Genomic DNA, 18,239 nt, shown 5'->3' on the forward strand with positions numbered 1-18,239 from the left:
CTCCTCCAAGGTCACGGAGAATTGTACCTGGGCTTTTGTCTCAGAGTCTGACCGTTGGAGGTCTTGTAGGCCTCCTTTCCAACATGGTGGCTCAGATGTGTTTTCATCTTCAGGGTGGAAATATCTACCGGCTCCCCCATCCGCTGAAGGAGGAGAACGTGGCAGGTGGATGGTAAGTTCAGAGGACACACCCCGCCCGGCCTGGGGGAACTCAGACCCTCCGATTCCTCTGGTGGCTCTTGTGTGCTGGGCCTGAGTCACCAAGTTCTGGATGCTTCAGTCCTGAAGAGGTATGCATCCGGCCATGAAGATCGGGGCACCCCCTCTCCACTTCCCAGGGTTTATCAAGTGTTAGCAGGGGATCAGACTTAAATAAACAAAGAGAAATTAGTGATGGGGGCCGAGTCTCTTTCTCCCGTTCTTCCCTCCTGCCGTGTTTCCCCACAGTAACCAGCAAAATGGGGGCCCTGCAGACTGGGCAGAGCCAAGGAGCACTTATGTCTGCAAGAATTGCAGCCAGATGTTTTATACAGACAAAGGGCTGAGCAGCCACATGTGTTTTCACAGCGACCAGTGGCCATCACCTCGAGGGAAGCAGGAGCAGCAGGTGAAGTGTTGCGCAGTTGGCTCTGTGCTGCTGGGGCTTCTGGGAGGTTTTCGGGGGGTACGCGACCAACCAGACGTCACTTATCTCAGGATGGAGGTGTGCCCCTTGGGGGAGCCTGGGCAGGGGGCCAGGAGTCAGGTCTGGGCTGCTCTGGAGCGGCCTAGCTGGAGCCGCTCTTCCTGTCCTGCCCACCAGTGAAGCTTACAGAGCCGTCGATTCTCTGCATTCAGGTGTTTGGCACGGAGTTTTGCAAGCCACTGCGACAGGTGCCGAGGCCAGAGGGGGATGGGCAGAGTCCTCCAGGAGCTAAGAAGTCCTTGGACAACACGGCTGTGGCCCCTCCGGGGATCCCTGTGCCCGTAGCTCCAGGGAACCGACCCGTCGGGAGCACCGCCAAGGTGGGTGCCGGTCAGGCCGCTCTCTTCCTGCTGCTTCCCCTGCCTGCTGGCCGAAGTGGCCGAGGGAAAGCCCGGCCAAACGTCCAAAAACTCTTTGAGTCTTGGAGCGAGCTCATTCAGTCACTAACATCCTCTGCTCCGCGGTGTCCGCCTATGGGAGCAGCGCTGCAGACTCTGGTGACTGCGCCTCCCCGGGACCTCTTGGTCCGGTAGTGAGTAGACCTGTCCGCCAGGCTGTGAGGGGGACTGGAGGGAGCAAGAGAGCATCCTGAGGGGGCACCAGGGATTCAAACTAAGGAGGTCAGGGGTTCTTCCCAGACGAGGTGTGGGAGCAGAGACCTGGAGGAGAGGAGGAGTGGGACTGGCAGAGAGGAGCAGAGATCGCATGGAGGTGACAGAGAGCATTGCAAGTTCACATGCCCGGTCTCTTCAGCCCATACTGGAGGATCCCGCCGGACAAGCCCGGGGGTACGGGGATGGGTCGCATGGATATCTTTGCTCGTCTTGCAGGACCTATTGCTATTTTTCATTTGCTCAAGCTGTGGCCCTCTCTGCCCCCCACTATCTAAGGGCCAGGCATTTTGACAACTGATACTGGCCTCACCTATTTTCAGATTCCCCTGAGTCAAGGCCTCTCCTTGAGGGCACGGGTGTGGGGAGGAATCCTGTGGCTTAGTTAGGGTCTGGGGTCTGGCTCAGGTGCAGAGGCCCTGTTCTGCTCCCTATTCTGAGGGCCCCAGGCATGGACGTGCTAGGCTGCAGGTCCTGTGTCCTTCTGTCGTGGGAGTCCGTTCCCTCTCGCCCGCTATCCTGAAGACATCTGTGTGGCGGGGTGCCTCAGGAGATCCCCTGAGTTCTGAACTCTCTTCTTCCACAGGGACCAGAGAAAGATGGGGAAGAGAGAGACAGCAAAGATGGCAGCCAACACCGGAAGCGGAAGAAGCGCCCCCAGTCCAAGGCATTGTTCATCCCTCCTCCACCCTCGTCCTTTGGGGAGCCAGGCCTGGGGGGATGCCACCAGAGCTGTCTGCGGTCTCCGGTGTTCCTGGTGGACCGCCTCCTCAAGGGACTGTTCCAGTGCTCCCCTTACACGCCGCCCCCCATGCTCAGCCCCATCCGGGAGGGCTCAGGGCTGTACTTCAACACCCTCTGTTCCACCTCTGCTCATGCTGGGCCTGACAAACTCATCAGCCACATACGTGGTGAGTGACGCCGGGCATGACTGTGGTCTCTGCTCCAGGTGGGGCGGGCCTGCAGGGGGCCGGGTCCCCTCCCTCCCACCGCGCCGGGCCTGCTATGTGAGCCCCACGGCTGTTCGGGAGAAGCCCAGCACCCCCTGGGACCAGCAGTCTTCTAGGTGCAAGAATTTTACAGCCAGAAAGAAAACGCAGGGACTGTTGACCCTGACCACCATCCTGCTCGCCCTTTGAGTAATTTTACCAGTTTGGGCCAGAACAGAATTCATACACCATACAAATCACCCACTGGAAGCAGACAGTGTTTCTTTAGTATTCTCACAGCTGTCTAATCCTAGGGCAGTTTTGTCGCTCCCAAAAGAAGCACCAGATCCACGCAGTCACACACACCCTGGGGCCCCCTTTTCCCCCTGCCCTGAACAACCACTCCTCTACTCTTTCTCTCCATGGAGCTGCCCATTCTGGACATTGTGTATAACTGGGCTCATACCTTGGGGGACGTTTTGTCTAGCTTCCTGCCTCAGCCTCCACAGACATCCATGTGACAGTGTATGCCACAGCCGCACGCCTCTTTAGGGCCTGATGACATCCCACAGTCTGGACATGGCACGTTCTGCGTACCTGTCCCTTACTTGATGGGCATTTGGGGCATTTCTGTCCTCCGGCTGCTGTGAGTTATGTGCTCCTGAACACCATGTTCAGGTGTCTGTGGGACATGTTTCCTTTTCTCCCGCGTATGTTCCCAGGAGGGCAGTTGCTGGGTCATAGGGTAGCTCTGAGTTTAACCATTTCCGTCACCACCAGACCGTTTTCCAAAATGACGGACATGTTTTAAATTCCCTCCAGCGTTGTATGAAAGTTCCAGCTTCCCCACATCCTTGTCAGCTGTCATGGTCTTTCTTCTCATGTGACCATCCTGCTATGTGTAAGGTGGTTTCCAGCTGCATTTCCCTGATGGTTCCTGAGACTGAGGGTCATTCTGCGTGTTTACCATCTGTTTGTAATCTTTTCAGATCCTTTGCCCGGATTTTGAATTGCGTTGTTATCTTTTTATTATTCAGTTGTAAAAGCTTCTTCTCTATTCTGGAATGAAGGCCTTTATCAGGTACATGGGTTTGCAGACTCTCTCCCATTTGGGGCATTGCCTTTTCATTTTATTTGTGGTCTTGTTTGTAGCACAAAAGTTTTTAATTTCAATGAAGTCCAATTTATTTTTTGTCACTTGTGCTTTCCTTGTTGTATCTAAAGTTTTGCCTGAGCAAAGATTGCAAAGATTTGTGTGTCTGTCTTCTTATAAGAGTTGTATCATTTTAAGTCTTAAATTTATGTCTGATCCATTTTGACTTTTATGTATTGTGTAAGGTGGGAGTCCCAACTCATTCTTTTGCATGTGGCTGTCCAGTCCATTGTTCCAGCGCCACTTACTGACAATGCTGCTCCCGGGGCGCCTGGGGGGCTCAGTGGGTTAAGCCTCTGCCTTCAGCTCAGGACATGATCTCAGGGTCCTGGGATCAAGTCCCACATGGGGCTCTCTGCTCAGCGGGGAACCTGCTTTCTTCTCTCTCTCTCTGCCTGCCTGTCTGCCTAGATGTGATCTCTTTCTCTGTCAAATAAGTAAGTAAAATTAAAAAAAAAGAAAAGAAAAGAAAAAGAAAATGCTGTTCATTTCTTCTTGAATTGGCTCTGCACCTTGTGGAAAGCCGATTAACCATAAATGACTTGAGATTTTCTGTTTTAATGCAGACATTTACAGCTATGAATTTCTCTCATAGCACTGCTTTAGCTGCATTTTACAAGTTTCAGCATGTTATATTCTTATTTTCATGTATCTCAAAGCATGTTCTGATTTTTTTATGTCTTTTATAAAAATTTTATTTTTGAGAGATTTATTATTTATTTATTATTCAAGTGGGGGTGGGGTGCGGCAGAGAAAGAGGGGGAGTCAGACTCCCTGCTGAGCAGCGAGACCGATGCGGGGCTCCATCCCAGGACCCCAGAATCATGACCTAAGCCAAAGGCAGACACTTAACTGGCTGAGCCACCCAGCCGTCCCTGGTTTTTTTGATACAGTGATTATTAGGGAGTATGTTGTTTAATTTCTGCCTCTTTGTGAATTTTCCAAGTTGCCTTTTTAAAATTGATTTTTAATTCTGTTGTGGTCAGAGAATATACTTTGTATTAGTTCAGTGCTTTTACTTTTTTCGAGGCATTTTTATGGGCTAGAATACATTCTGTCATGGAGAATGTTCCATGTGTACTGCAGAAGAATATATTCTCCCAATGATGAGCAGAAAACACTGTAGATGTCTGATATGTGCCGTTAGTCCAAGTATTCTACTTCCTGTTGGCCTTCTGCCTGGTTGTCCTGTGCATCATTGAAAGTATTTATGTATTTAAGCTATTTTTTTAAGATTTATTTATTTGAGAGAGAGAGAAAACACATATGCGCGCCTGAAGGGAAGGGGCAGAAGGAGTGGGACAGAGAGTCCCAAGCACACTCCGCATCAGGCACAGAGGCTGACTTGGGACTCGATTCCACACAACCTCGAGATCACCCCCCGAGCCAAAATCAAGAGTCAGTCAGTCAACCTACTGCACCACCCAAGCGCCCCTCCAACTATTATATTTTAATTGTTCATTTTATTCTTTAGTTCTATCAATTGTTGCTTTATGTATTTATGGAATCTGATTTAGGTGCATTATTTTTATATAATTGCCATATTTTCCTGATGACTTGACCTTTTATCATTATGATAGGATATCATTTATCATTTTTACAAGAATTTTGTCATTTTCTTGAGTAATATTTTTTGTTTTAAAGTCCCAGTTTGCAGGGGCACCTGGGTGGTACAGTCATTAAGCATCCAACTCTGGATTTCAGCTGAGGTTGTGAACTCTGGGTGATGAGGTCACCCTGCGTTGGCTCCACACTCAACAAGGAATCTGCCGGAGACTCTCCCTCTCCCCCTTCCCTACCCTGCTCCCTCACTATTTCTCTGTCTTGCAAATAAATCTTAAAAAATAATAAAGTCTAATTTTCCTGACATTAGAATAGCCATTCCAGGGCTTTTATGATTGTTTTTCACTTGGTCTGATTTTTCCTGTTCTTTTACCTTCACCTTGTGTCTTTGAAAATAACACGTGTCTCCCACAGACAGCGTCGGTTGGATCATATTTTTATATCAGTCTGAGAAACTGCCTTTTGATTGGTTTGTTTAAGCATTCTCTTTTATGAGCCAGTGATGCAGTTAGATTTATATCTGCCATTCTGCTTTTTATTTTCTATAGGTCTCATGTCATTTTCTCCTTCTGTTCACCCTTTTCTGCTTTCTTTTGTATTCAGTGAATATTTCCTTGTAGAACACATCGTTTCCTTTAATTTTTCACTTTCTCTTAGTCATTTCTTAGGAGTTGCTGTAGAACTTAAAAAGATACATCTTAATTTATTAGAGTATGCTCAGTTGTATATTAATTTAATCAAATATAGAAACATAGCTATCTAATTCCATTTCTTCTAACCCTTCTGCTATTATTGTTGTATGGATATATATAATATTATGTTATATATGTATATACACATATATATTAGAAACCCAGAAATACATTGTTGTAATTATTACTTTATGTAATTTTGTGTTATAATAAAGAAGACAATAAAGGAAAACAGGCATTATTTATAGGGGTGCCTGGGTGGCTCAGATGGTTGGGCATCTGCCTTCAGCTCTGCTCGTGATCCTGGGTCCTGGGATTGAGCCCCAATTCGGGTTCCCTGCTCAGTGTGGGGTTTGCTTCTCCCTCTCTCCCCCCACTGTCCCCCCTGCTTGTGCTCTCTTGCTCTCTCTGTCAATGGAGTCTTTAAAGAGGAGGGGGAAAAAGGAAAGCAGGCATTATAGAGTTTGTTTTATTGCCCTTCTCATTTACCATTACTGATAACTTCATTTATTCCTGTGGATTCAAGTCACTGTCTGGGGTATCCTTTCTTTACTGTAGTGCAACTCCTTTTTATTGCCACACATAGTATATTTCTATATTTTATAGGCCCACAATACATACTGTTTTATGCTATTGTTTTTCGAGTCCATTAAAAAATGTCATTATAATCTTAAAATTACCCATATAATTACCTTTACCAGCACCCTTTGTTTTTTTGTTTTGATTTACTTACTATCTCGTATTGTTTGCTTTCAGTCTAAGCAACTTTCTTAGGTGTCTATTATCAGTATGGAGATACAATGTACATAAAATTTATTCCTTTAAAGCATGGAATACAGTGGGTTTTATTAGTCACAGGAGACCTGTGCAACCATTGCTACCGTCAGGTTTCAGAGATTGTCAGCACTTCCAAAAGAAGCCCCACACTCCTTAGCAGCCATTCCTGTCCCTGCCCCCCACCCCCACCCACAGGTAACCTCTAGTTTACTCTCTGTCTCTGTAGATTTGGCTAATCTGGACATTCCATATACTTGGAATCCTGCAGTATGTGGTGTTCTCTGACTGTTTCCTAGCATAATGTTTTCAGGTTCCACCTGTGTTGCCGGGTGTGTCAGTATTCCATTCCCTTTTATGACTGAATGATATTCCACCTTTCTTTCTTTTTTTTTTTTTTTTTTTTAAAGATTTATAGAGGGTAGGGGGCAGGCAAAGGGAGAGGGAAAGAGAGACTCTCAAGCAGACTCCCCATTGATCATGGAGCCCAACTACGGGGCTCAGTCCCATGACCCTGAGATCATGACCTGAGCTGAAACCAAGACTCAAGACACTGAACCGACTGAGCCCTCCAGGCTCCCCTCCCCTTTACTATTTCTTATAAGACAGATCTGATAGCAACAAATCTCAGTTTTTATTTATCTGAGAATGACTTTATTTCACAGTTATTTTTGAAAAGTAATTTGCTGGATATGATTCCTGGTCGATAGTTTTTTATTTTCAATGACTTGAATATGTTATCCTTCTGCCTTTGGACCTCCGTTGCTTCTGACAAGAAGTCAGCTGTCAACCTTACTGGGGTGCTCTTGCGTGAAGCAAGTTGTTTTTCTCCTTTTACTTTCAAGATCTCTATCTTTGGCCTTCAGCATTTTGCCTGTGATGGATGTGTCTAGACATAGAGCCCTTTGTGTTTATTCTCCTTGGTGTTTATAGTTTCCTGGCTGTATATATTGGGGTTTTATTTTTGTTATTTACCAAATTTGGGCAGATTTCAGCTGTTGTATCAATGCCATGATACTTCACATGTTTTGTCGTCCCTTCCTTGTCTTTCTCCAGTACTCTGATTACACGTATTTTGCGGCACTTAATGATGACCCCCATTTCTCTGAGGCTCACTCCATTTTTCTCCATTCTTTCTTCCCGTCTTCAGATTACATAATCTCCAGTGATCTATCTTCAGATTTGCTGATCATTTCTCCTACCAGCTGAAATCTGCTGTTGAGCCTAATCTTGGTTATTGTGCTTCTTTTTTTCCTGAAGATTTATTTCTTTTTGAGAGTTGGGAGAAGGGCAGAGGGAGAGAAGGCATCTCAAGCAGACTCCCCACTGAGCTCAGAGCCCCATGCGGGGCTCAATCTCATGACCTTGAGATCACGACCTGAGCCAAAACCAAGAGTCAGACACTTAAGTGACTGAGTCCCTCAAGCACCCTGGTTATTGTGCTTTTTTAATCCCCAAATTTTCACTTGGTTCTTTTAAAAATCTTCTGTCTCTTTACAGTATTCTCTCTTTGATAAGAAGTCATCATACCTCCCTTTAATTCTTTAAGCGTGGATGCTGCTGAGAGAAGAGGTCCCTCTCCTTGGGTGCACCTGCCTAGGGTGAGGCACTCCAGGTAGAGCTTCTGTTAATGGAGCTTGGCCTCCAGTGGGGAAGTGATGGGCAGATGTCATAGACTTTCACTGTTCTTACCAATATTTGGTCATTTTCTTAAATGAGTATTTCCTAAAATGCTGTATGCCTTTAGGACAGCTTCCAGAGACCTTAGCTTCCTGTTCTATAAAATAATTTTTAATCAGTTAATTTGTCATCTTGCTGAGTTCCTCTGCCTCTTCCATGCAGTTTTTTCTTTAAATTGTGTGTTATCAGGGCACCTGGGTGGCATGGTCAGTTGAGTCACCACCTCTTGGTTTCACTCAGGTCATGACCTCAGAGTTGTGAGATTGGGCCCCATGTCAGGTTTGTGCTCAGCCCCAAGTCTGCTTAGGTTACTCTCTCCCTCTCCATCTGCCCCTCTCCCCTGACTTCTCTCTCACGTAAATAAATCTTTCTTTAAAAATTGTGTTTTATGGGGACGCCTGGGTGGCTCAGTTGGTTGGGCAGCTGCCTTCGGCTCAGGTCATGATCCCAGCACCCTGGGATCGAGTCCCACATCGGGCTCCTTGCTCAGCGGGGAGCCTGCTTCTCCCTCTGCCTCTGCCTGCCTCTCTGTCTGCCTGTGCTCACTCGCTCTCTCTCTCTCTATCTCTGACAAGTAAATAAATAAAATCTTTAAAAAAAAAAATTGTGTTTTATGATGATAAGAAGTTAACATGAGTCTCCCTTAAGTGAGTAAGTGCTCAGAACATCATTGTTGATTATAGGGACCACGTTGCACTGTGGACCTCTAGAGCTTACTCATCTGGCTTACCCAACACTTTATGCTCATTGATCAGTAAATACCCACTCCCCACTCTCCTAGCCCCTGGCAACCACCATCCCACTTTTGATTATATGAACTGGACTATTTTTTAAAGATTTTCTTATTTATTTAGAAAGAGTGTGAGCATGCATACAGGTGGGGGGAGGGGCAGAGAGAGAAGGAGAAGGAGAGAATCTCCAGCAGGCCCCGTGCCGAGGGCAGAGCCTGATGTGGGGCTCGACCCCAGGACCCCGAGATCATGACCCAAGCCAAACCCCAGAGTTGTATACTCAGCCAACTGAGCCACCCAGGTGCCCCTGAATTGGACTATTCTGGATACTTACATAAGCAAAGTCATGCAGTATTTCCTTCTCCGTGCCTGGCATGATGTTCTCAAGGTTTATTCGTGTTGTTGCCTATTGGAGGTTCCTCTCAAAAAAAAAAAGGTTGACTCGTATTCCATCCTATGTAAATACCACATTCTCTTTACCCACTCCTTTGTCGAAGGACATCAGATTGTTCCCACTCGGCTGTTGTGAATAGTGCTGAGTAAACATGGAAGTGCAGTTATCGCTAAGATACTGGTTCGCGTTCTTTTGGATAAATACCCAGGGTGGGGGTGGGGCGCCGCCTGGGTGGCTCAGTCAGTTGAGCATCTGCTTCTGGCTCAGGTCATGATCCCAGGGTCCTGGGATTTAGCCGCATATTGGGTGCCCTGCTCAGTGGGGAGTCAGCTTCTCCCTCTCCCTCTGCCATTTCCCCTGCTTGTGCTCTCTGGCTCCCTCTCTCTGTCAAATAAATAAATAAAATTTCAGAAAAAATACCCAGAAGTGGGATTGCTGTATCTTACAGTAGTTCTCCTTTTAATTTTTCGAAGACTCTCCCTACCACACAGCTGTAAAGAGCCGGTTTTTAGCTGTGCCACGAAGGCAGGCAGAAGGGCCTTATGGTCAGTCTTCCTGAGGCTTTTGTTCTTGTCGCGTTTTCTAGATCAAGTGGACAGCTCTTTCGGCATTTGCATGGTAAAGGATGACACCAAGATCAGCATTGAACCGTAAGTTGGAATAGACTTAGCACTAGAGGGTGCGTCCTTCCAAAGTGGGGGTGCTTCTACCTGCCTTGCGGGCCTGTATCAGTTTTCCCGGGGCTCCTTCGTCACAGGAGATCAGGTCTCACTATGGAGCCTCCCTAAGAGAGAAGTGCACTTCTGTGGGTGTAGGTGGGAAGCTCCCCTAGTATTCTTTCTGTCTAGACATACCATAGCTGGGGCCCCGGGGACAAAATGCCCAGGACCCTGGGGTTCTAGGTAAAATTGGTGGTGGTATGGTCCAGACTTTCGAGTGTCCATAGGGTGTGGCTGGATAGTATGGCCGTGGGTGTAGAAGCATGAGAGCTATCAGCATGTACTCCCCTGTCCTGGACCCGCAGCGACACCTGAGGCCAGAGATATGGCAATAAGGAAAATGAGAGGAGGGAAGGAAGTACTCCTTTGAGGGGTTTCTGGAATGCCTGTACGTATCTGTCAGGGATGATGGACACTGAACACGTCTGGCAGATGGCACAGGGTTTGCATCGGGCAAGGCTGTGGCCTGAGAGAAGGGAATACCACCTGTATCTGTTTCATTTCCCGTCTTAGTCACGGGTGTCTTTCCCACGTGTCTGTGTGTGCGGCCTTGTTTCAGACACATCAACATAGGAAGCCGGTTTCAGGCTAAGATCCCAGAGCTCCAGGAGAGAGCGCTGGCAGCTGCTGACGAGCACGTTGCTTCTCTGGTCTGGAAGCCATGGGGAGATGTGACGACCAACCCAGAAACGCAGGACAGAGGTGGCTGAGGCTCTGGGGCCAAATTCCAGTGGGCCCTGCTCCTAGCCCCCACCCCATGTCTGAGGACATCTCCTCCCAATTCTCCCCTCGGGCCCAGAAGCAGTACCCGGGGTGAGGAGGCGGGAGGGCGCCCCTTGGTGCTGCACGGCTTCTCCGCAGCTACAGTCTCCCGCCCACAAGCCCGGTCGGCTGTTTGGCTGTTTGGGGAAGGGTTTGTGCCTGTCCTTCTTGTCCCTCCCTTCCCTCATCCCACTTTCAGCGGAGATGTAAGGGGGTCAGTGACAAGGAGCCCGCCCTCTGTGCTGTCGGGGAAGTCTCCCCGGCACTTGCTGACTCCCTGTCTCCTCTCTCACACTCTGCTGGGATGGCTGCCGGACACAGTCACTGAGCTCTGCAACGTGGCCTGCTCCAGCGTGATGCCGGGAGGGGGTACCAACCTTGAGCTCGCTCTGCACTGCCTGCACGAGGCCCAGGGCAGTGTTCAGGTGAAGTGGAGGCAGGGCCAGGGGCAGCGGCTGAGGGTGCCTGGGGGAGCTGGAGCGGCAGGCGCATGCCCTGTGTGGTCTGCTTGGGCAGGCCACTGTCCTTCTTCCCGGTGGCTTTGGGATCGGTGTGGTCCTCATGAGCTGCAGGGGTGGGCTCTGGTGTGACAGCAGTGCCAGGCTCCACCAGCACACCCAACTCGGGTCCTGAGCTCATCAGGTTTCTTACTGAGCTTTCTCTCTTCGAATAAAAACCTGTGTATGAAAACTGCTGGTGCATTAGAATTGCCTGTGTCTCCTCTGAGGACCCTCCTCAGTTTGCTGAGTAGTGGGAGAGGAAGAGGCCCATCACCGAGCCAGTGCCACGGTCCTGCTCTTTCTTGAGCTGAGAGGCAGCGGCTGGCACATAGTAGGTGCTCAACAGAGCGGGCAATCCACCTTTCTGGGGTTCCGCTGAAGGCTTGGTAATGAATGTTGTGATGTGGGGGCCGGAGCCAGCTTTGGGGCCCCAGTATTGCTTTCATGCTCATGTTGTCATCTTGAAATCCTTAGTAAGTTTTGGACAAGGGTTTTCATTTTGCGCTGGGTCCCACAGATGCCACAGCGGGCCTGAAGGGTTACTCTGGGGAACAGGACAAAGTCCCTTTCTTTATGGGCTTACATTTGAGAAGAGCCAAAACAGCAAATAGTTCCGGAAGGTGGCTGGATAGCGATTAGCGCCATGAAGGAAACAAAGGGGGCGGTGGGCAAGGGCAGGACTGTTCCAAATGCTGGTCCTTGATGGCAAGAAACGTGCACCACAGGAGCAAACCCACACAGCCACTGTCTCCTGGTCGGGAGCACCTTCCCGGGAGCGTCCACGGCAGCTGCGCTCAGCGGTCACAGGTGTGGGCTGGTCCGAGGACCCACCCCACTGAGTATAGGGCTGGGGAGTCTTCGGGAGAGCCGGCGGTGGCTTCGGAAGGAAGGAAGGAACAGAGGCAAGACTCTTCCTCCCCTCTGTGTAAAGTATCCTGCGGCCCCTCTTGTTCCAGGTCGCCCTGGAGACCCTCTTACTGCGCGGGCCCCAGAAGCCACACACTCACCCGCTGGCCGACTACCGCTATGCAGGTGACTGGGCGGGGGGTGTGGGCGTGGTTTCTGCCCGGCTGAGACCTCGTGAAAACAGTCCTGACAGCAAGCTTCACCTGTGCCTTTTGGGAGTTCTCTTGGGGCCTTCACCTGCCTTTCCAGAAAGGCCTTCCCTCTCCCTGGGGTGGTGGGGGGTGAGGGGACAGGACTCCGTGGGCCTGTTTTCTGCTAGTTACATCCTGCCTTCCCCCTTTTCCGTTGATTCCCTGGCGGGGGGGTGGGGTGGGCATGCCCAGCCTGGAAGGGGATGCCCCCGGGCCAGGGAGGGGAGGAGGCAGACTGAGCTTCAGGGGTGAGAGTGGATGTGCCAGCCCTGGAGTCAGGCAGTCTGGACCCTCACCCAGTGCAGGCCTCCGTGGCTGCCTCGGTAAAGCACAGATCATGAGGGCCCCACCCGCTGAGGTTTTGTGAGGACTGTAGCTGATGAAGAAAGTAAGGGGCTTAGCAGAATGTTTGACACATGATCATGCTTAGTGATGGCAACTTTGGGAAGGACGGTGGTCTGCACGTCAGCCCCGTCCTGTCCCCATGCTTGACTCTTTCTCTGATAGGTTCTGACATCTGGACCCCCATGGAGAAGAGGCTTTTTAAGAAGGCATTCTGTGCCCACAAGAAGGACTTCTACTTGATACACAAGATGGTAAGGTGAACGCAGGTGCGCTGGCATAGACAGGGCCTCGCCTTGCGCAACTGAGCCCAGCTAGAGCAGAAGGCCCTGCCATTCACATTGTTGTGAATACCTCCAAACAGTACAGAAATGTGTCAGTGCTCAAATAAATGAATGCTCCCATTCTCAGCTTGAGGAATGCTCCAGTAAAGGGCTCCATGTCCTCCGCAGAGCCTCTTCCTGGCGGCTAACCTTGGCCTGTCTGCTTGTGAGCCTCAGGCTTGGCATGGTCTGTATGCCTCTCTTGCTCGCCCGTGCACGTCCTTATGAAGGCCGAGATCCTTCTACACCAGATGTCCTGCGGGGTTGTTCTTCCGTTAACCTGATGACCACCGACCGACCCATGATCCAAGTGTAACCTTGGATGTTTTCGTATACTTACACCCACACAAGACCATCACCACGGTCAAGATCACATCAGTCCCCCCCCCCCATTTCCCATACCCCTTGGTCCTCTTTCATGCCACCCCTGTCCCTAGTCAACTCCTTGTCTCCTTTCTGTCCCTGTAAATTGGTTTGCATTTTCCAGAGTTTTTTCTTTGAGTGGAATCGTCATACGACACGTGCTCTGCTTTGGCTCCTCCTGCTCAGCATCCCCGAGCTCCATCCGGGTGGCCGAGTAGCAGTCACTCACCCCCGTTCATTGCCAGGGACCGTGTCACTGTGTGGGTGTACCACCGGCTATTCGGTCTGTCGCCTGTGGATATCTGGGTGGTTTCCAGGCACTGGCACTTAGAGATGAAGCCGCTGTGAGCCCTGAGGCGTGTGGCAGACTTCTGTAGCACTGTTTCCCTGTGGGGTGAACGCCTAGCAGGGGGAGGAGAGCATTGTGGGGTGAGGGTCATGTTTCACTTTGAAGAAGCTGTCGAACGGTCATCCAAAGCCATCGTGGCACTTCACATGCCCACGGGCAGCTCAGGAGACTTCTAGGGGCCCCTCGCCCTCCCCAGCGCACCCCACGGCCAGGTCTCCTCTCGTCGCCTTTCTGAGCACACGACACGGCCTTTGCTCCCTGCGCTTTCGAGGGACTGACGATGCTGGGCATCTTTCCCCCGGCCTGTGTGCCGTCCCCACACCCTCACGTGCTGAGCTGTCTGCTCCCAATCTTTTGTTTATGTTTTTTTGGGGGGATGGGTGTTTGTGTTTTTATTAAACTGTGGGAGTTCTTCATTTCGAACCAAAGCTCTTCTTCTAGATACCTGCCCTGCACGTATTTGCTCCCGGTGTCTGACTTCTCAGTGTCCGTTCAACAGTGTCTTTTCAGAAAAAGTTTCAGATGCTGAGTAAGCTCAGTTCATTAATTTTTCTCTTAGGGACCATGGTTCTGGTGGCATCTCTAAGAAAGCTTTGCTTACCCAAAGTCATCAAGATTTTCCCCTATGTTTTCTTTATAAGCTTTATGGTTTTCAGTTTTACGTTTAGATTTATGATCTGTTCTGGGTTGACCTGCCGTGCAAGGTACAGATTGGGTTCATTTTCCGCGCACGCACGTTTAATCCTTCTAGTACCTTTTGTTGAAAAGAATGCATTTTCTGCAGCCAACGGCCTTGGTACCTCGGTCAAACATCAGTTGGCCGTATACATACGTGTTTGTTTCTGGACTGACCATTTTGTTCAGTTAGTCTATTTGTGAACTGTTAAGCTGTTACCATGCTCTTTATTGCTGTTGATTTGTTCTTTAACCCTGTTATTCTTTTTCAAAGTGTTTTCTATCCTGGGTCCTTTGCATTTCCATGTGAATTTTAGAATTAGCTTGTCAATTTCTTTAAGAAAATTTTGATAGGCTCTTGTCTGGTACGGCGTTGACTCTCCAGGTCAATTGCAGACAATGGATATCTTTAGTCTTCCTACCAACGAACAAAGTGGATCTGTTTAAGTCTTCAATCTCTCTCCATGGTGTTTTGAAGGTTTGAGTGTATAGGTGTTACATCCTATTTATTCCTAAGTATTTCTACTTTTTATGCTGTTATGGAAGGCTCTTTTTAATTTTGTTTTCCAATGGTTTCTTGCTGGTATATATAGAAATAAAATTGAAATAATATTGATCTTCTCTTCTGCAGTCTTGCTAAACTCATTTATTCATTTTCGTAGCTTTTTTGAAGATTCTGTTGGATTTTCTACATAGACAATCATATCATCTGCAAATAAAAACACTTTTAGTTCTTCCTTGCCTTTCATCTTTTCTTGCCTCACTGCACTATGGAACCTCCAGTAACTTGATGAGTAGAAATGGTGAGTGGACCTTCTGGACTTGTTCATGATCTTAGCAGGAAACCAGCCCCTATTTTCCCTCCTAAGTATGATATTAGCTGTGGGGTCTTTCCAGATGTTGCTTATCCGGTTGAAGAATTCCTTTTATTCCCAGTTTGCTGAGAGTTTGTTTCGGTGAAGGATATGAGGTTGTATCAATAGTGCTTCCTTGGCATCTGTCGAGATGCTCATATGGTTATTGTTTTTCATTTTAGCATGACTAGCTACACGGATTTTAGATTGTTAAATCGGCCTCACATTTCTGGGATGAGCTCCACTTGGTCCCAATGTCTTGTCCTTTGTATATATATTGTTGGAGTCTATTTATTAAAACTTTGTTTAGAAGTTTTCGTCTGTGTTCAGGAGGGATATTGGTCTGTAGACTTTTTTACTTGTAGCATCTTTGGCTTTTGTATCAGGGCAATATGGCCCTTACTGAACGAGTTGGGAAGTATTCCCTACTCTTCAATTTTTTGGAAGAGCTTATTTATAATCAGCTTTATTTATTCCTTAAATATTTGGTGGTGAAGTCACCTCAGCCTGGAGTTTTCTTTGCGGGAAGGTTCTGAAATGCAAATTCAGGTGTTTTATACATGTAGGGTGATTTGCATTGTCGCATCTTCCTGAGTGAGCTTTCGTAGTTTTTCTCTTGAGAAATTCATTCATTTCTTCTCAGTTGTCTGATATATTAGCAAAAATTGCTTGTAATAGTCTCATATTGTCCTTTTTATATTCATTGACTATAGGGATGTCACCTCTCTCATTCCCGATACTGGTAATTTGTCTTTTTTTTTTTTTTTTTAATTTTTTCCTGACCAGTTTGGCTAGAGATCTATCAAATTTATTGATTTTATTGATTTTTCCTCAAAAAGCAGCTTTGGCTTGTTGATTTTTTTTTCTGTTTAATTGATTTCTGCTCTGCTGTTTATTATTTCATTTTTTCTGCCTGCTTTGAGTTTAATTTGTTCTTTTCTAGTTTCAGAAGGTGGAAAATGAGATCATTGTTATGAAACCTTTCTTCTTCCCTCATATAGGTATTTGGTGCTATAAATTTTCCTCAGAGTACTGCTTTGATACATCTTGGTATGTTGGGTTTTCATTTTTACTTAGTTCAAAGCTTTCACTTCCCTTTTGATTTCTTTTTTGAGTAAGTTATTTATTTATTTGGCACAGAGAGAGAGAGAGATCACAAGTAGGCAGAGAGGCAGGTAGGCGGGGGTGGGTGGCACGGAGAAACAGCCTCCCCGCCGAGCAGAGGGCCTGACACAGGGCTCCATCCCAGGACCCTGAGATCATGACCTGAGCTGAAGGCAGAGGCCTAACCCACTGAGCCACCCAGGCGCCCCTGACCTATGAGTTGTTTAGAAGTGTGTTATTGAGTCTCCAAATATTTTAGGATTTTCTGGAGTTCTTCTGTTACTGACTTTTAATTTAATGTCACTGTGGTCAGAGAAATACTTCATGTGACTCAAATCCTTTTAAATTTTTTGATCCTTGTTTAGTGCCCAGAATATGGTCTATATCTTAGTATGGGTCCCGAGTACTCTTGAAGAAGGTGCATTCTGCCGCTGTTGACTGGAGCTCTAGAAATACCAGTTCAGGATGGTCGATAATGTGGTTTGGATCTCCCATACCTTTACCATCTCCTTGTTCTAGCCATTATTGGGAAGGGGTTATTAAAATATTTGGCTGTAACTGTGGATCTATTTTTCCCTGTAGTCCTCTCAGGTTTTTCTTCGTGTATTTGAGGCTCTGAGTTAAGTGCATAAACATTTAGGATTCTTATGTCCTCTTGATCAGTTGTCCTTTTTATCATTATAAAATGATTTCCTCTATGCCTGGTATTATTCATTGCTCTGAAGCCTATTTTTCTGCCATTACATTATTATATATATTATATTATATAAGAAAGCCAACTATTCCAGCTTTCTTATAATGGGTGTTTGCCTGGTATATCTTTTTTCATCTTCTTACTCTTAACCTATTTGTGTTTTTATATGGAAAGTGTGTTCTTATAAGTAGCATGTGTTGGATGGTGCTTTTTAATTTGTTTTAATTAAAGTATAATTAATATACAGTGTTATATTGATTTCATGTGCACAATATAGTAATTCAGTACTTCTGTACATTGCTCAGAGCTCATCAAAGTAAGTGTGCTCTTATTCCTGTCACCTATTTCCCCTGTCCCTCCACTCACCCTCCATCTGAGAACCACCAGTTTGTTCTCTGTGTTTAAGAATCTGTCTTTAGGGTGCCTGGGTGGCTCAGTGGGTTAAAGCCTCTGCCTTCGGCTCAGTTCATGATCCAGGGTCCTGGGATCGAGCCCTGCCTCGGGCTCTCCGCTCGGTGGGGAGCCTGCTTCCTCCTCTCTCTCTCTCTGCCTACTTGTGATCTCTGTCAAATAAATAAAATTTTAAAAATCTTTAAAAAAAAAAAGAATCTGTCTTAATTGTCTTTTTTCTTTTTTTGTTTGTTTTGGTTTCTTAAATTCCACACATGAGTGAACTCATATGGTGTTTGTCTTTCTCTGACTTCTTTCGCTTGGCATTATACTCTCCAGATCCATCCATGTTGTCATAAATGGCAAGATTTCATTCCTTTTTAGAGTTGAGTAATATTCTGTTATACGCTTAAAAAAAAAAAATCCAGCCTTGGGGCGCCTGAGTGGCTCAGTCGGTTAACCTTCTGCCTTCCGATCAGGTCATGATCCCAGGGTTCTGGGATCGAGTCCCACATCGGGCTCCCTGCTCCATGGAGATCCTGCTTCTCCCTCTCCCTCTATGATCTCTCTCACTTTCACACTCTCTCAAATAAATACATCAAATCTTAAAAAAAAATCCATTCTTTTAATGAGGGCATTTAGACCATTCACATCTAACATGATTACTGGGCTGGTGAGCTTTAAGTCCGTCACCTTGCTGTGTGTTTGCTGTTTGACTCATCTGTTCTTCGTTTCTCCTTTCTGCAGTTTTTCTGCCGCCTCTTGGATTAATGTAGTAAATTTTAGGATTCCATTTTATCTCCTTTGCTGGCTTATTGACTACAACTATTAGTTTGGTGGTTGCTTTAGGGCTTA

The 18,239-nt window shown here is 47.3% G+C and overlaps 1 protein-coding gene across 3 annotated transcripts in view; it reads left to right on the top strand.

Moving 5' to 3' along the window:
- The window catches only part of ZNF541 (zinc finger protein 541), a 42,236-nt gene that overhangs the window by 20,650 nt on the left and 3,347 nt on the right, over window positions 1-18,239 (top strand). For 2 of the 3 annotated variants that reach the window (XM_059152990.1, XM_059152991.1), the window contains exons 6-14: window positions 114-172; window positions 448-607; window positions 838-1,005; window positions 1,883-2,207; window positions 9,799-9,862; window positions 10,491-10,633; window positions 11,015-11,118; window positions 12,150-12,225; window positions 12,798-12,886. In XM_059152990.1, the coding sequence (XP_059008973.1) occupies window positions 114-172; window positions 448-607; window positions 838-1,005; window positions 1,883-2,207; window positions 9,799-9,862; window positions 10,491-10,633; window positions 11,015-11,118; window positions 12,150-12,225; window positions 12,798-12,886 (1,188 nt within the window). The remainder of the gene's footprint in view (window positions 1-113; window positions 173-447; window positions 608-837; window positions 1,006-1,882; window positions 2,208-9,798; window positions 9,863-10,490; window positions 10,634-11,014; window positions 11,119-12,149; window positions 12,226-12,797; window positions 12,887-18,239) is intronic. The other variant, XM_059152992.1, reaches the window with a different exon arrangement.

The sequence above is a fragment of the Mustela lutreola genome, chromosome 16 (assembly GCF_030435805.1).
Source record: "Mustela lutreola isolate mMusLut2 chromosome 16, mMusLut2.pri, whole genome shotgun sequence".
Classification (NCBI taxonomy): domain Eukaryota; kingdom Metazoa; phylum Chordata; class Mammalia; order Carnivora; family Mustelidae; genus Mustela; species Mustela lutreola.